The following is a 25843-nucleotide window of genomic DNA, read 5'->3' as shown; positions in this document are numbered from 1 at the left end:
CCATTAATGACAGCTTAATTATTTGTGGGTCATTACTACTTCGCCAAACTTTAGAATTTCCTTCAGTGTGGCATTTTCTATAGCATATCCCCTACGTCTCGAAACGAACTCAACAGGAGCTGCGCGACTTCTTCGTTGCACTGTGCGAGCAACGCCCGTAAACAATTTACGCCTGTGTTGTGGGCTAGCAAATGTAGCAATATAACCTTTTGCTTGGGTTTGCGTATCAGCTCGTGAACAGAAAAGAGCAGAAGTCCACACATTAGCATGAAGCCCGCAGTGCGACTTAGCTTGTGAACTCAAAGCGCTGATCCCGGCTACCGCAAGCGATCATCGCTTTAGTGTCAGTTGTATCCCCATGAGAGCAGCAGGTACAACAGTGTACAATGCGTTGCACGAAATATCGCCAATCACCGCTCATGGAAATAAAGCATACATTAATGAACCGGCATACAACCATGTCATAGAAGGTGTAGTTTCGGTGAGAAGAGATTTGCCGGCGAGAAACTTCTCATCGTATTCGTTATTTGTCACTTTTCATCGAAGTGGGCCGAACGAGCAACGGAAAACATAAATTTATGGGCATGATTTGCGCAACAAGAAAAAGTGCGAGTTGGTGTCTGTTGATGCCTTTGACGAAGGGATATGTGATTGCTTTGTCTACCTCTGGAAGAATTACTTATTCATAACACAAAGACAGCTGCTGAATTGTGGTCTTGTGTGCAAGGCAATAAAATGGCTGAAATCATGCAGATCCAACGCACTGTGGAAATCGATGTAAGCGAATCTTTCTGTGCGGTTTTCTTTGATTGACGACACTTCGTTGTTATGTTGACGAAAAATGTTCAATTTATTCAACGTTTAATGCAACACGAGATTGGTGAGTTGGTGTTAAACGTTACCTCGCATGCACCACTGCTGTTTCTCTGCGTTGTACACAGAACACACAGGGCGAGGTGTTTGCTTGAGGCATTATTGCGCGCCACATTTCATAACCTCTGTGAGGGTTGAGCATTGTCATTGCCTTACATGGCACATTCTGCCGTGGCAGAGGTATCTTTGATAGAATTATGCGGCTGTACGTGGCAAAACCACAATCGGCTTATGAGGCAAGCCGTAGCCGCCCACTCCAGAATAATTTTGGCACGGTGGTGTTCTTTAACGTGTCCCTAAATCAAAGTGCGGGAGCATTCTTTATTTGGCCCCCGTCGAAATGCGGCTGCCTAGGTCAAATCCGCCACCTCGAGCAATGCGATAGCCGCAAAGCTATCGCGGTGGGCACAGAAGTGTTGATTTGTCGTGCAACCGCTTCTGTTGTGTCGCCTAAACGCTCCGGTGCGCTTTAAAGGCCAGAATACATGGAGCGAACTTTCACGACGAAGTTCGGGCGGCAGAAAATCTGCCGCGGCGCGACGCCGGATGTTCGTCGGGCTGCGCTACATGGAGCGAAGACACGGCGGCCGCCGCCGGCGAGTCGCTGCGTTGTTATCAGTGTGGCTAGACGAGGCAAAAGCACTGTAGTGAAACACATGACAAAAAAAAATAAACTTTAACGACAACTATTATTGCTTTTAAATTGCGGAACACTCTAAAAACGCGTAAAATTTTGTTTAGAAATGTCCCACAGGATGGCACGCTTCTGAACAGCCGAAATTAATTTGTCGTTACATTCCAACCGCGCCTCTTTGGATACCATGAATACGAAAAGCGGGAGACCAGCGTGAACGATAGAGCGGGATCGGGATACACGGACAAGCGGGAAAGCCAGGTCGGAAGTCGGGGCGGATAGTGAGACCTGATTGGCTCGCTTTGGGGCGCCGCTCGTTTGCCGCTTCCGGTATCGTCGACGCCCGACGAACTTTTCTGCGCCAGCTAGATCAGCGGCGAACGACGTTTTCTCCGCCGCCGAGCGTCGCGCGTACGCCGCCAGGCGTCGAACGCCGACTAATAATAATAATATTTGGGGTTTTACGTGCCAAAACCACTTTCTGATTATGAGGCACGCCGTAGTGGAGGACTCCGGAAATTTTGACCACCTGGGGTTCTTTAACGTGCACCTAAATCTAAGCACACGGGTGTTTTCGCATTTCGCCCCCATCGAAATGCGGCCGCCGTGGCCGGGATTCGATCCCGCGACCTCGTGCTCAGCAGCCCAACACCATAGCCACTGAGCAACCACGGCGGGTGAACGCCGACTATTCGTCGCATATTCGCTCCATGTATTCTGACGCAACGATCTATGGAAAGAAGAATGATAGGTGTAACGTTAAGGGATAAGAAAAGAGCAGATTGGGTGAGGGAACAAACGCGAGTTAATGACATCTTAGTTGAAATCAAGAAAAAGAAATGGGCATGGGCAGGACATGTAATGAGGAGGGAAGATAGCCGATGGTCATTAAGGGTTACGGACTGGATTCCAAGGGAAGGGAAGCGTAGCAGGGGACGGCAGAAAGTTAGGTGGGCGGATGAGATTAAGAAGTTTGCAGGGACGGCATGGCCACAATTAGTACATGACCGGGGTTGTTGGAGAAATATGGGAGAGGCCTTTGCCCTGCAGTGGGCGTAACCAGGCTGATGATGATGATGATTCTGGCCTTAATGCGGCTCTGCTTCTGCACGCCCTGCGTAAGTAGTCCGCTTGACATGGTGTTCATTTCTAGAAATAGCAGAATCGTACCGTACAATACTTTGAACTTCAATTTATCCAGTTTCCTGGCGACCGCTGTCATGTCTATAGTATCAGCGTTTCCGTGTCTTCTCCCTTTCACCCCCCCCCCCCCTGCCGTTGTATAGGAAGTGCGAGCAAAGAGTGGCATTCACTCGTTTCGAGACTGCGTCAGTTCAAACCATTCCCTGCCTTCTCTACCCCGTCCTCTGTACAATGCTATCTAGCTTCCCTCTGGACCGGTACGTCAGTGGAAAAGTAAGCCCTGCAATTTCTGCGGTGATTTTGTGAGGGGTCATGGATAATTGCAGCTGTCAAGACGCTAATGTGGTGAAGTCCAGGAAGCTCTAAAGGGCATTGTGAACATTCGACACGGCGCAAAATTCCAAACGAGTTTCTTGCGTTTTCTTTCCTCTCTGCCTGGCTCCTTCATTGAGTATACATGCTCTGAACCACTCCCCCACGCGGCATGCAATCCAGTCACAGCAGCAGTAGCAGCAGCAATAGGAAAATAGGAGGAAGAGGCAAAAAAAGCTTCGCTTTAATATCTATCAATAGTCTTTGACATGCCTATATGAGTCCCCCTTTTTTTATAAGTCGAAGTATTATCTTAGCAAGCCTTTCGTATTTTGGCAGAAGCCATCTGCACTACAATGTTCTCTGAGTGGTTCCCAGCCTGCGGGGGCTTGTGTCCTGTTCCACCTCGCTGTGCGTTTCGTCTTGTTCAACCGTCCCGCGCTGCGCTTTGGAATGACGATGAACTTAAACACGTACATATGGGCGTTCGGTTTTGAGATTTTCTGAACGAAAGGGCGTGCACGTAGCAAGTGCGAGTTTGTTTAGGAAGAGCACACCCGCTTGCGGCCATAAACGACCTTATCGCTCATCCACTGCCGTTCTAAACCACACTTCCCTTCTCCTAATTGACACCCGTGCTGTGTTTGAATAGACAATTGTTTATCTGCCCCAGCAATTACATGGCCTGCCCAACTCTCTCTTAACTCAGCTTGACGAACAGCCAACCCCGACTAGCCTCTATATCTACACGGATGTCTTCCGGCTTCTTAATATACATTGAACATAGCATTATTCCCTCCATGGCTCGTTGCAAGGACCTTGTTACCCTAATCATTTTCAAGGTTGTTTGTTACCCTCCGTGCTTCTGCCCTATATATTAGGTGCGGTAAAATTCAATAATGGCAACCTCAAATGTGCAAACATTTCTTTGGCCACTCAACGAGAAAACTTCCAGTTGCAATACAAAGCGCTATAAATAATTAACGTATACAATCACTTACAGCGTGGCCCGAAAGGCGAAGCATCGATTTCGATAGCACATTAGTATACAGCTATACGAAGTAAGGATAGTGGTTTTATCGGCCCCATAGGGTTGTAAATATTCGCTTAGTAACTGAATTAACATGCATTGTGTCACGCGCGCACAAGCAAACATGAACACATCCAAATCGAGGACCACACACACTTGCTGTCAAAACGCTTGAGTGAGAAAGCGTTTTCTGTGCGGTGCATCGGCGACTTTCGCGCGAGGCAAACATGTTTTTTTTTCTCGCAAAGATGTCTGCTTTGTGTGCTCTTGGTTATCCCTTCTGCATCCACTATCTTTAGTCACAGCGGTGGATGATATCAGTGTTTCCTTTGAGCTCTTGGTATGCCGGTATATGTGCCCATTCTGTGGTCAGGCCATGAATTAACATATTTGCAAAAACTTTCATACACGCTTTTCTTGAACACCTATATTATCCTCTCTGATGCCATGTGCAATCCCTTTGTTTTGCTACTCTTGGGGCTCTTTCTCACCGCTGCGAACAAGTGATCGTTAGCAAGCGCTGTATTGAATATTTTCAAGCTGCCCCTTCAAGATATTTTCCCTGCACATCCCGGGAATGCTGAAGTGGTCTTTAACATGTGATCCTTAACTATCAAAGTAGCTTTGATGGTGAAGCGTCAAAGAGTAGTTCTTACGTTAAAACTTGAAAGTTGAGCACTATCACAAGCGCATCCAATTGGCTCATCGGAGAAGGTAAATTCATGATAATTGTTACAGCACTGCATGTTTGTGTCGTTAGGTGTTTGCATTTTATATTTCATCCTGGGCTTTCACCGCACTACATGCAACGCGTAACTAACATCCATTATTTTCAGGTTCCGGCGCGCACTCATCGGTACTTTTCCTCCTCCATCCATCATTTTTAACAAGAGTGCAAGAGCAAGAAAGACACGGACGGAAACACTCATTGTAGTTGTTACAGTGTCGTGGTGCACTTATTTTTTTGCATGCATATTTAAACAGACAGCTGGCTTAATGTCAACATTTATTGTACGTTTTACACAGCCCAGTTATATAGAGCTGCTACTACAGCGTTTGCTGAGCCATTGATTAAAAATATTTGTGTCATAACGAGCAAATACATGCTCGTTAACATTTCATCCAAGTCATCGGTGACAGAACTTTGTGTTATGATTCGGGCATTAATGAAATCTACTTATTCGATTTCATACATTTCGCACCTGTCGCTGAACAGCAAGTTTCTTACGTAGCTCTTCTGCCCAAAATGAACAGTGACATTTAAAAGAGAAACATTTTAAAAAGAAAATATTCTGTAAAACAAAGCCGTGATCACGTAAATATCGTCAGCGAGGTATATCTATAAGTTCGTAGATGCTGGACACAGAAACAACGATGGCCAGTGTACTCAGTCATTTCGGTGGATTTCGGGAGCACCATTTTATTACATACACTTTGTCCGAATATGAATTTAAAAGATGGCAAAGAAAAAGAAAAGTGTATAGCAGCTGCTTTGGTTCTGGTGTTCGCTGCGTTTACGCTTTTGTTTGCGTGAATGTGAAGAGTTGGACAATTTTTATTTCTTTAGCCCCCCCTCACATTTGTGAAGAGACGCAATCAACGTTTCGTTGCACCGGAGTATCTTTGGTCGAGGGCGGGTTGCAAGCAAGGGATCAGAGTGGAACTGAACATTCTGAGCAAAGATGTTAGTGTCCTCATATGGCGTGGAAGTAAAACGATTACCTCAGATGCATAAAGAATGTCCCCATCTTAATCACAAAGAGGTTATTCACCAGAGCTGGGGATTAAGAGCTGACGCAACCAGTTCGTTCGGGAGAACACCGCATTACGAAACGGCTTCATGAGGGAAACGTAATCCTTATAGATAGCGCTTTTACTGTGTGCAAATGATGTAATCGCTTTAGTACGATTGAGCTACCGCCGATGAGAGGCTTGATTTTGCGCGTCCTTGTTGGAGGAACAGAACCTTGTGTTGCAAACATTTGAACTCTATGACAGTGGAAAGGCGAATGCAATGAGAGAACTTCGCCTGCTTCGCGGATTACCGTGAAGCCTCGGAAGCATCGAAAGATCGGGCTGGACAGTGCAAAGACATGGACTGGAGCCTGACTTTGCAAGTACAACGAGAGAGAGAGAGAGAAACGTTTATTAAACGAAACAGTGTCCCGAGTGAGGCCGGGTATCACCCTAAGGTGGGAGGGCTCCTTAGTCCAGGAACCCTCTGGCTTCGACTGCCCTCTTGGCCCTGGCGACGAGTTGTCGCTGGTCTTCCAGGTCCCCGAGGGTTAGCTTGGCCTCCCACGTTTCGAATAGGTCGTTTGCTTCTATTGATCGTTTGGCGTGCGTTTCTGGTTGCATTTCGCTGCCTTCCTGCCACGGGCATTCCAGGAGCAAGTGTGCCAGAGTGTCGGGTACGTTGCAAAGTGGGCAGAGGTAGCCGTGGAGCATCGGGTAGAGGCGATGCATTATCGTTCCGTGCGTGTACGTATTACTTTGCAGGCGTCTAAGGATTAGGCTTTCTTCTCTGTCGAGTTTAGGGTGCGGTGGAGGGTACACTCGACGCTCGAGCCTGTAATGTTGCAATATGGCCGAATAGTTGGTGGATACGGCCTCCGCCTCTTCTGTCACGGGTCCGAGAGCGCGTGGGGAGAGGGGAGCCCGGCTGACGTGCTCGCGGGCAGCGGCGTGGGCCGCTTCGTTCCCCTCTAGGCCCTCGTGTCCGGGTATCCACGTTACGCAGGTGTACAGGAGCGGAGTGCTTCGTCTTTTTAGTATCTTGAGTGCATCGGCCGAGATGCGGCCCCTCAAGAAGTTTCTGCAGGCGGCCTGAGAGTCGGTGAATATAACCGCTGCGTCTGTGCATGTGGTGGTGGCGAGAGCGATTGCCGCTTCTTCAGCCGTTTCCGGGTTGCGTGCCTTGATGGTTGCCGATGCTAGCTCGGAGCCTTGGGAGTCTACGACGCTCAGAGCGTACGCGTTTCGATGCGGATACTTGGCCGCGTCGGTGTAGCGGGCATTCGGGTCATGCCTGAAACTTCGTTTGATGGCGTTGGCTCTAGCCTGTCTTCTGCTCTTGTGATATATGGGATGCATGTTGCGCGGGACACGTGCGATGCAAATGCACTCTCGAACGTCCGGTGGTATTCGTTCTTTCTTGTCCGTGTCTGCGACATACGTCTCGCTGTAGTTTAGGTGTCGGAGTACTGATCTCCCTGTGGGCGTGAGCTTGAGTCGTTCCAGCTGGCTGTTCTTGTGCGCTTCGGCGAGCTCTTGCCACGTGTTGTGGACGCCCATCCTAAGGAGACGTGATGTAGAGGCCATGGCGGGTAGTCCCAGGGCGACTTTGATTGCCTTCCTTATCATGATGTTCAGCTTTTCTATTTCAGCGTTCTTTAAAGCCAGATACGGCGTTCCGTATGTGATGCGGCTGGTGAGGAGCGCCTGTATTATTCGTAGAGTGTCTTGCAAGTACAACGAAGCCACAAAATTTCCTTTGTGCCTGGAACAAGGTTCCTCCGGCTGTGGATGAAAAAAGGTCTGTGCCTTTCAAATAAAAAAAGTAAGTCAGAAACATTCTTTGCACATGGCGTTATGGTGTCACCCAAAAAATTATGAATGACACACAAACGCATCATGAAATAGCTGTGTAAACGCATCCACCAAATTGATCTCCGGAGCTTCTACATTCTCAGAGGTGGAATCATGGTCAAGTAAAACACCAACAAAGAAAAATAACTCGAACGTGTTATTTTGTTTCTTTTTTGAAGACTTCGTCTGCTGTGGGCAAAATTCTGGTTTGTGTACGTATTTTCAGGCCTGCACTCTCAACTTTATACATTTTCCGGTATACATTTCATTCCTCTTCGAAAGTACACCGCGTTAGCTCTCAAAAGCGAGGAATGTTTTTTTTTGTTTTAAGTAGCGCAGTGTTTCGTTTTCACAATTCGCGTCTATTTACCCTTGTTTCCGCTTAAGGCGGTATAGATCAATATGAGACAATTGAGAAATAAAGAAACAAAACAAACGAAGTAAACAACACAAGACACCACTACACGCGCCCAACCGTTTTTCTTGCATTCTAGCTTGTTATTTATCTGGGTGTTTTTGTTTCATCATACGTAAGCAGTTGCTTTGAGTTAACTTCCTCTTGTCCTCGAAGCTGGGTTTATCTCTAAGTGGCACGCGAAGCCGAAAATTGTGGTGCAATTCTGCAGCGCGACACCACGCTCTGTGAAACCGAGATAGCATGCGTGCGCCCCCCCCCACCCCCCACCCCAAGCTGCCCAAATAAATCGAGTATTCGTCGCCGCTTTTCTGGGTGTGTTTACAAATGACTGTGGCAACGATGGCTGTTATCGAGTCAATATATGTTCAAGCATTGCTTATACGGACACTCTCAACTTTTTTATTTAATCTTTCATCCCCGGATCTATCGTATGAATGAACTCAGGCCTCGAACATCGACATGACTTTTCTTTAAGTGTCACTGCGCACTCAGAAGGGTGTTTAGGAGAAAAGAAGCAAGAAGTATTGCTCTTACTTTTCATATTTTAGACAGCCGCGGTATCCAAAAAAAGCGCTTTACTAAACCTGGGATTCCCATAATCCTACACGCAAAGTAACTTTCAACGTTATCCTCGCGCTTTTTTCTTTACAATATGATACGCCTAATCTATTCAGAACCTATAAAAATTAAGATGTTCGTTGCCACAATTGACCGTTAATTGGCAGTGACCTAGTAGATAACCTTATTTTGCTGCAGAATGAAAGAAATGGCCTTCGGCTCTCGAGTAAAGCAACAAAATCTTGAATAATTTATTCCTCAGCATAACTATACTTGCATGTGACTTTCAGCATTCACTGAAGCGATTTCAAATACGCCATTAAAACAACCGAAACCAACCGAGAACATACTTGTCGAATGCGTCGGCACGCTCTCCGATTGTAGCGGCAGAAAACAACAGGCGAACGACCATAATTTCTGTGGGTCGTTATAGTTCAGGAAATCAACGCGTGGTCGTTACGCTGTGATGGCCTTAAATTGGCTTGCGCATGCAGCCCCTACGATTTGGCTAGCCCTGCAAATAGACCGGAAACGGGTGACATGTACCGGGAAGAGGGTTACGAGCTAGACGTTTAACATCCACCGGGACGTCTCCGTGCATGTCAAATGGACGGCAAACTTGTTAAATTCGTCCCGGAGCAGGACCTATTTTTCTTCAACTGTGAAGCTTTTCTTTCGAGGAGCCTGTATGAGTTTTCCATGTAGAAATTAGCTAAGTTTGGGCGGATGGCTCATTTTCCCCTTTATTGATTACTTTCCTCCACCTTGCGGGCTTCCGTAGACGACATCCACCGGGACGTTTAGTTCTGGCCTTCTCGCCGAGCACACTTTTGTTGACTGTTATGCGATTATGTCTGTGTTGTTCCCATCGTCGATGCATCAAAGGCCAGCATAACTAGGCTTGCAGCAATATGCGAGTTACAGCGGACGAGTAACACCTAGCTATGCCGTTTAGGTCGAATGTTCCAACGACCACATACGCTTCCGTTGAATTTGTCAAGCATGCACAACTGCAACGTGTACGCCGTGCAGCGTTCCACACTTCTTCTGTGCTGTTTCCAGCAAGTATGGCTATATCGTATTCGGGAATGCTTTTGTCTAATTGATGCAATCATTCCGTTTCTACCTGATTTTTAGAGTCATAGTTATGCTTCAGTGTGCGCATGTAGCTTGACCTGCCATTTCACTGCGCCATGCAGTTAGGTAGCGGGATCGACCTGTAACATCGCGACCGTTTGTAACTTCACAGCTGCATTCGCCAAGGCGCTGGTGGCCTCGTAAGCAAATATAAGCAAAAATAAATAAATAAATATTCATGAATAAAGATAGGTTAGAAGTAAAAATCCCACGGCTTTTAGGCATGACTTTTGTCACTATTCCACAGCAATACTGAATCTACTATAAAATATATTGTGGTGCTCCATAGCCCTTGAATTATCTATGAGTTCACAAAATGGCAATTACAAATTCGTATAGATAGAGCATCTGAAAATATAAAATCCCTTCTTTCATGACTAAAATTAAGCGCCTAAAGTATCAGAAGTACAACGCACTCTAAACAATATTACAGTCTTTGCGGACTACCTTATCCCCAAACAATGATTTTGTCATCTGCCTTGTTTCCGTTTCCTTCTTGAAAAGTGTGCGCTCGCTATGTTCCTGTCAAGAACGCTACGTCGCTACGTCAGGACGATGGGGGGCATGCTGTTCGTGATCTGCAAATACTGGGAGCGCAGCATTGGGCAAGTAAAAGGCGCAGAAGTACGATGTCGACTATTGTTTAAGGACAGGATGAGCCCAAAAAGGTTGCAAACCTTTCTTTGAATGCGAGAAAAAAAAAAGAGACTCCATCTCGTCGTCTTCTCCCACCTTGGAAAACAAAAACATATTGCTGTATGGCCATATTGCACTCTTAAAATTAAATTTAGTGGGTCACAATAAAGTATGCATAATATACACAATTCCCTTTTTTACTATTCTTCACACTATAGTTGAAATTTGAGAGTGCACAGCAAACCAGCACCAGCGCCTCAAGTTGTTCCTCGCGTGTGCTTTATTGCGTCCCAACGTTTCCACTTGCCAAGGACACTCCTCCCTTTCTCCCGCCACCCTTCCCCAATCGGGCAGCTGCGGGAAGTCACAATTAGTAAATTGCGATATGCGCCATAAGTTAATTAATTAGGGAGGTAATTAGGAAGCTTTTGGTTCTCAGTTGAACACTTGTTCCAATTTCTCGTGCATGTCTGCCTCTCCGAATAATCCAGCTCAAAGAATGGATGGCGTCCGCAACAGCTGATTTCTAAGAACTCTGTAAAACAAAAATGATCACCCCACATAAAAGTTTAGTAAGCCTGAAGTCCACAGTATTGAAGGGAATGCGTTTATTTGGCTCTCACGACTATCTTTGTTGTGGTTGGTGGCTGGAATTTCTCCACTGAGGGCATCAGGCCTTGCGCAGCCACGTTCGTCATGGGAAGATGTTTGAAGTGGACGCACCATGGCGCAAAAAGTTTGCTACGTCTGAAAGTCTAGATGGCTCAGCTGCCCCTGTGTCGCGTTTCTAGGTCACGCGAGCTGACAGTTGCAGGGAACGTTGATCACCGAAGTCCGCTGGCAAGTCTCTTTCTAGATGCACCGTTTTGTTTCGCCAGCTCACCACAGATTCGTTTACAGTGATCCCCATAATGCGTGTTATCTGCATGGTGCAAAAGAAGTGCTCGGGAAGAGTAGCGGACCTCCGTAGAAAAAGCGAGATGAGAAGACACTACAGGCGCGCAGTCATTGCCATGTCATCATTGTCCCGCTCTCGTGATTCCATTGTAGACATACTATGAACTGACTACATTGTCGTCATGCCGAGTTGGTGATGCTGTAGTTGTCGTCATGTCATCAGCATCTCCAAGGTCGTTAGCGTGTTTTATTCACGCCGCCAGCGCTGTCGAAGGCCTCATTCCGCCGCGCGATTCATCAAACCATATCGATGATAATTTGGGCCGGCATCATCAAATTCCTTTATCGACGTTAGCAGCATACTTCTGAAGTATTGCTAGTGCATTTGATTTTGGCACTCCGCCAAACCCATTTGCTCTTGTTCCACAACAATTATTGGGATGAAATGCCGGTTGCTGGAGTACGCCCATGCCTTTCGCAGGCCTAAACTAGTTGAAGACTACTGCAGCATCTGTAATGCGTTTGTCACGCAATAGCCACAGAAGGCTGTGCGTTCACCGACAGGGGTACTTAGTACGTTTTGTAGTTCAAAAAATTGATATATTTTTAGCAGTCTTTCGTGATATTTAGAAAGTGAGAGCGGAGCAAACAGCCTTATACAACTCATCCCATGTCTCGGAGTAAACTTTACGCGGATATTTCGTCCTCTGACTTGGACGAACACCCCGAACTAATAAACAGCCCTGGAGAGCGGCCTGTAGCTCAGAACTGCTTTGTTTAGTAGAGGCAAACAGTCCCGCTCTTAATATCACTACGGGGATTTGTACTGGGTACACAGAAGCCTCTGCTTCACGTTATTGAAATGCCCCGAGCGAGGGAAGTGCAATAGCCCTGCAAGTTGTTTGCTTTCAAGGGCTGATGTCACTCTAATTTATTTTCGTTTGCAAACTTATTTCCTTGCTGATCCATTAGGTGACAATCACTTTTTCAAAGCGTAGGAGAGGGGGCGGTGGGAGAGGAAGGGATATGTTCGCTCTGTTGTGTGAACTCCTAGACTCTCTGTGAAAGCCACCTAATGGAAAGGAAGGTATCGCGAAAGAGCTGATGTCCTCGTAAAGGAGCACTCTGTTGTGCACATCACTAAAAAAGATGAGAGAATCTTGCACAATAAGGTTGTGTTTAAGATAGGGCTTTGCACTCTTAATGCGAATGAAATTGATAATTGGAAGGTAATTGGCCTCGTAAAGAAGCAAATTTGTATTAGAAGCAGAAAAACAGAACCCCAATCAAAGTGGTGTTCTCAAAGGTTACATGAAGCGATGCTTGGCCGAGTCTGTAGGTATGCATGTTTGCCTTATTAGCACAAAGATAGCAAACACACGCGAGAGAACGACAGGACAAGCGCTAACGTCGAGCTAAAGTCTATTCTCCACCAAATGTTATTTTCTAACCACTGTCACAAGAACACAAAATTGATAAGAATCACCAATGCATAAAAAAGATTACCTATCACAGCGCTGCGCCCTCAGAAAATCCTGAAAACCCCAAACGTGAATACAGAAGCACACCACAACTCACTCACAGAGGCACCGTCATTTATTATTCTGTGTCTAGGCAGACAGCACTCTATCCAAACCGCTTTTCTTTACTGAACATCTTACCACTAAGGCAAATCGTTGAGCGTCAGAAATCAATCTAACGTTTAACATGCTTCACAACGTTATACGCTGTACAGTTATGAGGTTGCAGCATGACGTTGTCCAACGAAACACTCGGTCTTCATCAGCGCAACTTGAAGTCCTCGCTATTCCAACAAGCTGACAGAGTAATTTTAATTGTCTACAGCGCTTATAAACTAGGAATTTCATGGCGTCAAAACATAAGGAGCAAGAAGATTATTCATTTCATGAAAAGACAAAAGTACCTGTTCTTTCTCGTGCAATATAATTACTAGCTACCTTAGTAGCACATTATTTATTATTGCTAAGATCATATTGCTACCATTCTTGCATTCAAGTTAAGCTTATTATATGTTTGCGTGGCAAACAGTGTTAAATATATGAGCCGCCCTTACAACTATTGAATTGAGATATGGGATACACGTACATGAAATGTTATTACTGCTTCTTGTGTTTGTGAAAATAAACTTATCGATTGGTTGCCACGCCAAAGCAAATTTGACTGCGCTATGTCAGGTACTTGCGGAAAGGAGCAATTGTGCTCCGTATACAGTAAAGTACTGTTGTGTATAAATTGTATGGAACACAGTAGAGAATGTGTTGCTGGAGCAACTGCAGAAATGGTAGATTAAGAGTTCCAGCGTCTACCGTATTTGCCAGTCACTGCAATTCTAGCACTCAACAATAATTAGGCTAACAGAAGGCATGCCTAAGTTTTCACAGCTCTATGAAAATTTAGCCTATCGCTACACATCTGAGCTCTAATGTTACTTTATCAGCAAGAAACTTCACCTGAGGCAATCGCTCGAGTGGTACATGATATCTCTTGGCCACCTCACTTTTGCATGCTGCTAAGCAAGCATCTTGCATATGCAAATGAGTTTCGTTTTCTGCTTGATTGAAAACTTTATCATCTTTTCGTTTGGCGATCTCTTCTCCGTGTAAGTCCACCGGATCGTCTAGTACCTAACTGGTCACGGACCGTTAGTCCAACACGAGCACCCGCAAACGTACAGGCGTTGCAGGCATTCAGCTGGAGAATGCCGACCATGCATTTCCCGCAGGAGAAAACTATGGGATACTGACCCTACACGATTCGAAGAAAATGAAATGGCATCTTAGACTTTTAGTCCGTCGAGAAGTAGTCCGGTCTTCTCGCATGATGGCATTGAGCTTCGCGCGTGGCAAGATTCATGGCCGTCATAAAATTTTTGCGCACCGAGACACCGAGCAGGCGGACTCCGTTACGGATGATTACTCGTCGTAAAGCGACGGCAGATTCGCTACGCGATCGATATACCGATTGGCGTGGCGGCGATTCCGGTATTCGATTTCCATATGAACCGACAAAGTTCCTTTCTAGTTTTTATTCAGGTCACCGGTGCCCCTTATACTGACGCTTATTGGAAGCGCCATCATAAGTACCTAGAAACGTGGATTCCCTTATATGAACTAAGTTTAATTTAGCAACGTATCGCATACAGCAGTCTCTATACATGTACACATACAGCAACCCCATTGGAAGACATCGTAGGTGCGGAGTACGCAAAATATATATCCGTAATATAATAATATTTGCTATTTATAGCATATAGTGGTGAAGTGTAAAGTCTATAGCGTATTAAATTTTTATTTAGTCAGTTCAAATATATTTATTTATTTCAATGTAAACTATATTCTAACTGGAAAACTTAGGTCACCTTTAACAGTCAAGCTAAGGGCTTATCACTCTCTCACGCGCCCAGTCCTAGTCTGTGCCTCCATTGTATGGTACACACAAGTTGATCGGAAAATTAAAGCGCAGCGAATCCAGACACAGGCTGCAAAGTTCACCTTCTTGGATTACACAGCGTCATCACTTGGTCCTGGTACACCACATATATTTCTCGCGCTCGCGCAAGTCATCGCGTATTTTTCCTTACAAAATAGCGCAATTATATTTTGCCCGCACAACACTATTTCAGAAATTATTCTTTCCCCTTAGGAGCTGAGAGTGGTTTCACATACCTGAAAGTCTTTTTGAATGCTAATCACTTCCTTCTTTTTGAAAAATGTTCATGAATCCGTTTCCTGTAACAGTCGCGTGCTTGAGCCGCACTGCACAAATAAATACATAAATATACACCAGTAAATAGATAATTTATTGCAGCTCGTTTGGCGACAGTTCTTCTTTTTGGCGTTGGTAGTCAAAAAGAACACCAGTTTATTATTATTTCTTTTGCCTGCTGCCAACAGTGGGCTGCAAACAGCGTAGATTTTGCTTTTAGCGTGTGCTTCTGTTTGAAATGTCGCGAATAATACTGTATATAAAAAAATTACACTGTGCTCAGCGACAGAAATCACTGACCTGACTGCATGTAATAGGCGAAAGGTATTCCAAACAGAAAAAAAAAAGTCCTGAATAGTTTTTACTTCAGAACATGCATAAAGGAAATTACAAGCACTGGGGCTTTGTAAAAATAGAAAGGGTGTGGATCTTTGTTTTTCCGGCTGCGAAGTTGTGCCGCACACTGAGAGAGTAAGAAGGAATCTTTATCTCCGCGTCAACAATCTGCCTCCACAGCCCGTGTCACCCCTAGCGAGCTTTTCTCATTTTTATGTTCTCCTCTTCTAGTGATTAATCGGCTTCTCATGGTGGCATTTCTAGGGCTACGACATAGTAGGCGAAACTTAAAATGGGAAACGGTGCCATACTGAATGAAATACTCTATACGCAGTCCTTTATCTGCATTTTCTTTTTTGTGAAGGTACCGTTATGTCTGAAGTAAAGTGGCACACTTCTAAATGCCCTTAAGTTGGGTAGTCCGTGGTTTTGACCAGCCTGAGTTACATAACTACCTTACGATAGGATATGTTATTAATGCGAAAGCATTATATGCGCTATTAGGAGAAATCCGTCGGCTTCGGCGTGACCGAAAGGTGGTACCAAAAATGACCGACGACGCAAAGAGTAAAAACACGTCAAAAGTTATCAGAAAAACGTCAAATTTCTCAGGGAGGTTCCTGTAAAGAAAGTAAATTAATGGCTTTAAAAAATACGGTATAACTTTGTCTCGGGGCGTATCAACCCAAACCTCTTGGGTCCGACACGGGCACCCACTACCCCAACGACACGACGACTCCATGGTTGTGGCTGACTACATGTGGGCTTAGTGCATGCGTCATTGGGCATGTGATGGCGCAACCAATGGCGAGGAGGTGGCTGCCACGTCAGGAGTGTGTGACATTAGCGCGTTCATGGCATTCCGAAGTCCACAAAGGGTACAACGGTTTCCCATTGCCACGCGTAAGCTGGTGTTATGTGTCCCAGCCGAAATATTTTATCGCTGGTCCTCCACGGAAGAAACGTATACGTTGGAAATAACAAAGTCACCCACGTCCCCTACGTTGGAAATAAACTCTGTGTCCACTATGCTTCTAGAAGCCAAATATCACAGAAAAATAAATGGAAGCCAGATATGTTGATTACTTTTAACTTTCGCAAAAGGCGAAGTTATATCGCGTCTAAGAAAATACAGCTTCATGTTCAGCGAGCTAATAAGTGAGACTACGTATGCCCGCGTGGCTTCTCTGGACTTTTTGCCTCAAACAAGAAACCTTAATTAAAATGCAGGCATGGTGCTGCCTGTGCTGTTTATAGAAAGTTCCTCTCAAGGGTGCAATTACTCAAAAACTTTAATCTCGGTGCTCGTGCATGTGATCGCAATAACCTCCTCCGCCTACTCCCTGCATGCCTATGCTTTTCTTTATTACCTCGAACGAAGGTCTGAGTTTGGTTTCGAAATTACTTGCTCTCCTTGGTCCCGACGTATGCTTTCGTGCTTATCTACGTCTTTATGTTACACATCATCTCAATCTGCAGCCATGGCCTTACTTCTGGCCGCTGTGCTACGCTCTCTCTAGCTAATCTTTTTTCCGCTGCACCAAGCTTGTGTTTATTCGGGCTCTACAATCCTTAGTGATTCTACGGGAAGCTCTACCTCGTGTTCTTTCCAGATATTAGTTGGGTGATATATGAGTCTGATATTTTCCACTTAGATTCTCGTTGCGCACAGCGGATTCATTGCAGGCAATAAGTGCGCCACACTTCAACTTTGTGGCTTGTTTCTTTCGCGTAACTCTTCGCTGTTTTGCGCTAGAGCTTCAGAAATGTTCAAGCGTGTACCACAATCTCCGGACCATCCGCGCACGCCTTGAATTAAATTTGGCTCTTTTATTTGCCCATCGTTTGTTAACTGTCTATGGTCTTCTCTTTTTATATTTACTGTTTTCCAAAAGCTTCTCTATTGGCTTCGTTGCACAAGTTCTTTGCGTTACCGATCAAGCAGGCAACAAGTAAGCTACATGACATCTAAAATTTCACTGCATCAAATAAATACAAAAGAAAGGGATTATGTTTTACAAGGTCAGTTTTATATACAGCACAGACCTATGAAGCCGTTTTTAATGCTTGTAGATGCGAGCGTTTCTACCGACGTTAGCCGTCTAATGAAGAATCACAAGATTTCTGTAGTTACGCTGTATAGCTCGTAAACATATCACAACGTTCACAGTATCTAATACCGTTTTGTAAGCGCAAACATTAACCAGCCTCAGTGGCTCAATTGCCACGGTGCCTAATTTGGGCAAAGCAAAAGGCCCCGGATTCAGTTCCAAGGCTGCGGTTGTCGTATTTACATAGAGACGAACAATTAAAAAAAAACAGGCACATAGGTTTAGGCTTTCATCAAACAAGAGGAAATAAATATTTTACGCTGGAAGCCTCCAAAACACAAGTCTTAAGACACCAATGTGTTTTTCTCTTTTCTTTATGACGCTAAAGCTAACGAACCATTTAACCCAGTGCGTGAATGAATCAATCAATCAGGGAAAGCTGGCATGTTAAATCAACATATTGGCCCAGATGAAGGCGAAACTTTGGCTACTTAGAAACATAGATTCCTAATTTTCTATGGGAGCTGTTATATTTTTGCTGTCCGGTGTACCCTGTAACAATTTACCTTAAATACCTGCTTGTGCTTATGCACTCTACCGAACGTTCACATCACTGTCTTGGCGTGCGTTCCCCTTCTCACTTCCACTGATCTTGGACACCATTAAATGGGAATGTTCACTCGACGAATGTAAGGTCATACTTCGCACATAGCATAAACTGTGGATGAGACGCCTGTAGCAATGAACAAACTTAAATTCTGCTGCCTGCCTTCACTATGATCACAGAATGGAGGTCGTGGTGCGAAAGAAAAAAAATATGCCTTTATGAAGTAGCAGGCCCGCAAACTTAGTATTCCCTTGAGGAATGGCAACCACCGTCAACCTTCGACTTCTCGTTTTTTGCTTTAGTTTTAGTCCACGTCAATATCAACCATGGGATGTCTCCAGCTGTTTGCTTTCCGGCTATTACACGTACTTCTTCTATAAGGAAGCGCATGCAATAACAGCGATAGTCAAAAAGAAATGCAGCACTTAAAAGAAAAAAAGACCTGAATTATCTGGTGATCTCTGAGCATAAATAGTGCTCAGGTGCTCACGCGTACACTTGTAAAGATCGCTCTTGTTGTAATCGTTGGCATGGGCTCTGGCGCACCGATGTGTTTGCTACTGAAGAAAAATGTTGCTGACAAGTACTAAAATCAATTCAAGTCATGAATCCTTAGGGATCATAGCTTTAAACAGCGTTTTGTCATTTGACAGCAGCGCAGTTGCAATGTCCAAATAAATTTTATTTCGCAAAAGACTTTTTAAAAGGGGTCTTTAATTAAATGTTGAAAAAATAGTACGGACCTTTAATCTCACCACTCATTGCTGGAGTAGAGGGATGATCATATAGTGTAGTGGTTTTGTTTAATATGGTTGTGATAATATAATGGTTGTGTTTTATTTCTTGTTCCCTGTGGCAAGAACGAACACATTACTTTTCGAGGCCGCACCGACATATGAGTATTAATTTGTGAGATGATCTGACAAAGGGTTAGAATTTAGCTTAGAGACAGAACAAATTTGCCATTATGCACGTCATATCTGTGTCATTCATGCTGTCTTGAGCTGTTCCTGTATTGTTGAGAGAAAAACTGAAACAAAGTAAAGTATTTTCATTTCGCCAATCTCACACTTTATTTTCTAAATAATGTCTAGTTGGCCACCTTATTTTCTCTACATAGCGACAAAATTTAGCCGTGAGGCATGCTGCTTTTTAATTCAAGTGTGGCATTGCTCAGGACATTGCCACTTCGATGTTCTACGTTAGAGGAAAACCAACTACTTTACGAGGTTATTATCCTACTACGAGTAGGATTCAAAACCTTGCTATCTAGCATAGAAGTGCTGCCAGTTGATGGTTTATTGTGCTAAACGACAGTTATTTCGCCGTACATGTCGAAAGAGACGCTCGATAAAACAGATTTGCGCGTACGTCTCGGCTAGGGTAATGCGGCCCAGAAAGCCTTCATGCGTGCTGAAGCTGCATACGTAAGTGCTTCAGTCTTAACGACTGATTCCGCTTCATTAGCCTCGGAGGTTCAACGCTCCATCGAATGACGCAACGGCTATTCGGGTATCGTCCTCGCGCGTCCGCAACGGTGACCTCGTCAAGGAGAGATAAGCGGTAGCTTTGACGATCAAGTGAAGAGGAATCGCTCGGGGAGATCATTTGAGGCAGATCATTTGTTAAGCTTACTGTGCATATCCAAGTAGGAGACACTGTGACGACCATTTGCATGCTACACATCCCTAATTCCTCTTTTTGTGTCGTATGGTATGGTATGATGAACTTTATTAATGTCCTGAAGATCAACCCTTAGGTTGACGCAGGCGGCTCCCACGTCGGGACAGTAAGGTTTAACCTTACCGCCGTATCATGGGCCTTCTGGACGGCCTGTACTTGATCGGAAAGAACTCCACTGTGTAGGACTCGCTGCCACCAGTCTCTCTCCTTGTCACAGTCTGTGAAAGTCACAGGACACTGCCAAAGCATGTGATCCAGAGTAATGATGCCATTACACTTCTCGCAATTGATTGGTATCTCTCTTTCAGGATATGTCGTAGTACAATATTTTGTCCTATCTACCTTTAAGCAAGTAGGCAATAAGGGCACAGCACGGCCTGCTACCACAGCGTAATAAAATCCGGGTGCATTTCTTGAGGTGCACACTCAGAATATGCTATCTTATTATACCATTTCTGCACAAAAATGTTTACTCTTGCTTTTACGCAATCAGGACAATTGTCCATCAGGTTTGTTCCTATGTGGAAACACCTGCACGCGTCGTCTGTTGCCTCCTAAGTCATTTCTGTGCTAAGAAACTCTGGAAGCTTTCATGTGACACTGAATTGAGGCTTACTCTCACGTTCTTTTCATGCCATGTTGCAAAGCTACCTGCTTTATCTCGCCAATATTCATCTAGGCATCTTGTAATAGTGCAGTTTTATTGGATAACGTTCCATGTTGAATACGCTTGAGTGTGTCCTTCAGACTTGAACTAATAGATGGCCTTCTGGTCGTTTAAAGGAACAGCCCATTTGGCGTTGCTGACACACGATAAAAAATCTTTAAGCCAGGCCCAAGCATCGTGTTTGGTATGGTGAAGTGTTGTCATACGTGTCGAAAAAAAATTCAGCATCTTACATTGTGAAAACAGCTATGCAAAGGCAATCTCAAATGAGCCTGAAGACATCAAGGCAGCCACGCGGTTTCCTCGATTCACGCGCACCGGCCGCGGCGTTTTCTTCTGCGATACTGGTGTCACAAACGGTCACATTGTTAACGTGACAGGTTTGCGGGTCCCGTGTCGTAGAACATCCGGCGCCGAAGTCCGGCGTCCCGCGCCCAGCGTCTAGCGCCGGACGCCTCTTCGGCAAAAATATTTCGGACCAAATTCCTAAGCACGCACACACAACCACTCTTCTGCCACCAAAGTTGCTCATGCCTTGTCTTTCATTCTTCACAAAGTTATTCCTCGAAATTTCGGGAATGGCAGCCCACAAACAAAGTAATGGAAGAGCACACCGACAGGACATATCTTTTTATGTTATCGCCATCGCAGCAGAGGGCGACGAGGGCACTGTTGCAGTTTTTAAAGGCTACAGAATTGGACAAGTGGCTGTAGCATGAACAGATGTTCATAGTGCTGCAAGTGCTACTGTGCTGTGCGGTGACAATGTGCGGCGACAGTGACCAACTGTGATTGTATGTCAGTGCTCCTTTCTTTCTCTATCTATACTTTGTTATCACTTTACCTCCCCCTCCCCTCCTTTCAGAGCGTAAGGCAGCAAACCGGATCTTCCCCTTTGGTTCACCTCCCTGCCTTTCCCCTTTCCTCTATCTCTCTCTCTTCTAAGACTGAAATATTAAAAGTGCGAAACAACAACAAGAGATTCACTCATACAAAACGCCGCGTTACTGCCAGAAAGCTGGCCTTCGTGCATAGCATTCATCGTCAGCGTTTTCTGGTAAACGTTGGGGTTACATAAGCAGCAGTTGCCGGGAAGCATGAAAAGCAGTCAGGGGTCTTTGAGTGCTGTCACGTTCCCCTATTAAAGGCAAAACTTAAGCGTTCTCCAAATTTTTTTTCTGATGCGGACCTTTACAATTCGAACGGCATGCGCTGCATGCCTTGAGTAATACCATTTGCAATGCGGGCTTGCAATGAGTGCAGTTAGGGCAAAAATTAATATTTCTCTCTCAGACTGCCGTAGCCAATGACTGGCCATTCACGGATAATCTAAAATAAACAAAGCGTTGTGAAATGTGTCAATTTATTATTTTTTAACATCACAATATTTCTCAGATAAGACATAAAATTGGCTTCAGTGCTCATTGTTACTGTGTTCTTTTATTAGGCTTCATGTAATACGGAAGCTTCAATACACAGAAAGCCCTTTAATGTTATCCAAGGTACAAAACGCCATAACATATTAACAAAAGACTGTGAACGAATAGTGCGGGACGCAGTAAATGGTTCAGAAAAACACTTTACTCTCTCGGTAATACTGGCAGCAAACACAACTGTGTATTTACAGCTAATTTAATGTTAGCCCTACTCTTAAACCTCCATTTTCAGTTGCTGCTTATTACCACATTTTTCTTTCTTTACCAAGAAATCAAACCAAACGTCACAAAATTCCAACATGCTGCTTGCTCTGGACTAGGCTTTCGTGCTTCGTAAGCACGCGCGTTGAAGCGCTTCCTGACGGCAGCCTTGTTTCGTGCCACGAAGCTCATTCAACAAAAAACAAAAAAGCGGTCGCTGCTTTAGCCTTCTTAAGCTTAAGTTTACTTGAGCTAGCTTACATAAAACGACGAATGCTAGATTGCCGTGCAGTAGGGAATTTGAGACATACGCACATCCGTGCATTTAAAGATTACAGAGAAGCGAAAAACTGCACCAGCCTAGTCTTCTACAAAATGCAAAGAGCCCTAAGTATATTAAGATGCCTCACAGAAAAATTAGAAACAAATTAAGCGCTTGTTTCATCGAAAAGGACACATTTAAATCAATCATCGCGTAGGTGATCTAAATCATATAAGTGGTGACTTACATCATTCATATTAGGCAACGACGGCGTAACTAATTTCATCATTTGGTCCAACGTCGTGTATATTTTTTAAGAAAGTCGTTTCATTTAAGGTTCCTGACATTGAAGGGTACTGGTATACGGGCGAGTTGGTAGCAATCCATGATAAATCGATGTTGCGCACAAATTGAATGAGTGAATGAATGAATGAATGAATGAATGAATGAATGAATGAATGAATGAATGAATGAATGAACTCAACTTTCAGTTGAAAGTATGCGCCTCTGTTCATCGTAATCCCCGTTTTTCGTCCTTCAGTTTGTGCGCGACTGTTTGTTACGGGTTGTTGAGATCGAGCTGCCTATAAATTGTTTTACAGGAGTTATCTCTGTTGTCTCGACCCTTTCTTGTCTAATTCAATTTATTTTCGTTTGCTCCTTGTCTATTGGTCTCTTCCATCCCAGCATGTATTTCAGGTTTGTGTGGCTGTTACTGAAGAATGCAATTTAAATCCTTGGGCTAAAACACGCGTGTACCCCCATTAATTTTATGGCCACTGTGCATCGCCGCACTGAATCCAAGGTTTGCTCACAAGCTTTGTCCTTACTTACAAATACATTCCATACATTCCAACTAAGCGCACATCAGACGAATCGGCTTATGTCTATAGTCACCCATACAATTGCTAGAGTTGTTCTGGTTCACGGCTCCATTCTCTGAAGAATTAGGCAATGAAACAATAAATTCTACCACGTAGGCACACAGGAACATATGTAGGCCTTCATGCCCATCGTTCTGTCATTCAAGTGAATACAGCTTTCTAGAAGAGTTCCGCGATTCGCTTACATTGACAATCATCGTCGTTGTTTTGTGCACAATTTTTCATAATAAATTGGCTGGCACAATAGGTGAGGGTGAGCAACGCCGACTCACCTTATCTAAAGCATCTTTTTAACTTTTTTTGAATCGTGCGAAGAAGCACAAAGCAAAGTAAATAATAATTTTGGTGACAAACAGCGGAAATCCTTGCATGGAAACGCGAAACCCATTAAAAGGATACAAAGCTACTCCGGGCAACCAACGGCATGTATTTAGTTATGCCCTTAATTTTTTTTATATGTATAACCAAGTTTACGTCATTCATTACGCTACATTTGCCGTTTGTACGTATTGAACGTTTTTTTTTATTTATGCAATATAGGTTTCTATACAGACAATTTGATTTCGTTATTTAATTGTTATGTGTTGTATTTTCGCTATTGTGTTTGTTAATATTTGTTGGCTTGCTCATCGTTATTACATATCTCCATTGTTATTATTACATGAGGGTCTCGTTGCAGTCTCTGACTTTAGTACCCTCGTGTGTATGTTCTCCTTTACTCATTTATTGCATCTAAAGAATAATAAACTGAAACTGAAATTTAGTAAAGTAGGACGAGGAGAGAAAGAGATAAGTAGAAGGCAGGGAGGTTAACCAGAATAACGTTCGGTTGGCTACCCTACATCGGGGGAATGGGAAAGGGGAAAAACAAAGATAAGAGGGAGTGAGAATGTATTGCATATTTTGACTGGAATCATTTTGGTTTTTCTAACGGAAATGAGGAATTATTCCAGTATAACAGCGTTCAGAAAGCGCCTCTTTAGAATTTTTATGCTTTGCAATGAGAATCAGATGATAAACTGTCTACTGAGACAACCAAAGAACCAACGAAAACCGCAAACGAAAGTAGATGTTGCTTGTGCATTGCTCAGGCCAGTCTGGATATGTTGGCTCTTTCACTCAGACCCCAAGACTATTATAAAGGCTCACGACATAAGTAGCTGTTTCGTGAAACTGAGTTGTCCTCATAGTTTAGCGTCATTAGTTTTGTCTTCGAAAGCTTTAAAGAACTGCTGCATTCGTGCAACGAACAAGTAATTTCATTCGTCCAATGAAACCAGTCAGAATTTACGCTAGATACTGTATGGTTGTGTGCAATCTTGGAACTCTAGGAAAAAAGTGGAATGTAGAAACGCATTAAAATCCATATTTCGAGATTACAGTTTTTAAATTCCTAGTATATTGCACAAAAGGGTGATGTAGGTCAAATATAGGGCGATGAGCAAAAATTATTCAAATGCCGTAAGAGTTGATATTCTAAAACGAAACAGCGGCTTGCAAAAATTCCTACCTTGGCCGAATTAAGTTAGATTGCGATAGGATGCTGCAACCGAAGTTGATGACCATCTTGTCTTTTTCTTATCTAATGTTGTATTTGTAACCTTTCCTCTTTGTGGTGGCTTGTTTCCTTTATCATTGCGACTTGCCACTCCGACCCCTTCTCAAGCGATACTAAAAGACGCGCATCTCACTCTGGGCACGAAAGCCAATGCTGAAAGCGCATTCTGAATGTTTGCGTGTCGTCAGACAGGCTGCTGTGGTTACGGGCGGCGACTCAGCACTATCCCGGATTCGATTAGCAGCTCGTAAAGACAGCCACGCCGCTCTACCTAAAATTAGGTTGGTAACCTCGCGTGAGGCCCTAGACGACATGCGCAAAATGCGATAACCAAAGCAGGTTCCTAGTAAACACGGCCCTGCGAGGCAGGGTAAATGATGATTCAGCGGGACTCCGCAAAGATCATTGAGATGTATCGCAGACGCGTCCTTTCTAAGACTGTTTGTGTATGCGTCTAAGTAAACCTCCGTATTGGGTCGGTTGATTTCCAGAAGCGGGCGGATGGCGGCGATGCTTTTTGTCTCCCTGTGGATAGAAAGCCACCTCAAAGACTATTTCGAGTTGTGACGGGAAACTACGCGACTTCCCTCCAAAAAGGGACTCGAAGAGTGTAGTGGCTGCAGTGTTATGGTGGAATAGGTTAGTGATGACATACCATACACGTTTGTAAGCTCATGAGCACGGGTATGCGCTTGCGTTTCCTTATTCTTAACGAGTGTCCATGGTTATACGGCGGCTTTGAAACTCTGAGAACATGACAGGGGGTTCCATTCATATCCACGCTGGCTTCATTTCCATGAGGGCGTAGTGCGAGAGCATTCGAATGCACTGCTTCGTGCGCTAATTAAAGAACGCCAGGTAATCAAGACTAACCGGGCGTCTTGCGCCGTGGTCTCTCACAGACCGTGACTGCGGGGGCTCGTTTAATTAATATAGTGTGACACTAACTTAGCTCATCATCCCACTACTGGAATTCGATATTTAAATAGGTTTGACAACGGATGCAACCATCATTCATCCTGCGTTCAACTATATCTTCGTGCATTCATTATATGCGGCGTAGCCTATGTTCCTCTATTTCAGCCTAGAGTTTTCTATTGCCCGTGTGCTGGAAGCGGGTGGATAATACTGTGAAAAGCGGTGGGATATGTCGGCAGAGATATGTGATGCACGGCTGCACAATGGTGGGGGAACATATGCCAGTAG

At 44.4% G+C, this 25843-nt stretch overlaps 1 protein-coding gene across 5 annotated transcripts in view; it reads right to left on the bottom strand.

Moving 5' to 3' along the window:
- LOC139061110 (uncharacterized) overlaps positions 1-25843 on the bottom strand; it is a 374269-nt gene that overhangs the window by 80860 nt on the left and 267566 nt on the right. The window contains exon 4 of one of the 5 annotated variants that reach the window (XM_070540655.1): positions 14913-15002. The exons of the other annotated variants lie outside the window; for them this stretch is intronic. Coding sequence (XP_070396756.1) covers positions 14936-15002 — 67 coding nt within the window. The 3' untranslated portion in view covers positions 14913-14935. The remainder of the gene's footprint in view (positions 1-14912; positions 15003-25843) is intronic. 5 annotated transcript variants of the gene reach the window in all.

Source organism: Dermacentor albipictus, chromosome 6 (genome assembly GCF_038994185.2).
Source record: "Dermacentor albipictus isolate Rhodes 1998 colony chromosome 6, USDA_Dalb.pri_finalv2, whole genome shotgun sequence".
Classification (NCBI taxonomy): Eukaryota; Metazoa; Arthropoda; class Arachnida; order Ixodida; family Ixodidae; genus Dermacentor; species Dermacentor albipictus.
Note: the sequence above shows the minus strand (reverse complement) of the source record. Positions and strands in the feature narration are given on the sequence as shown.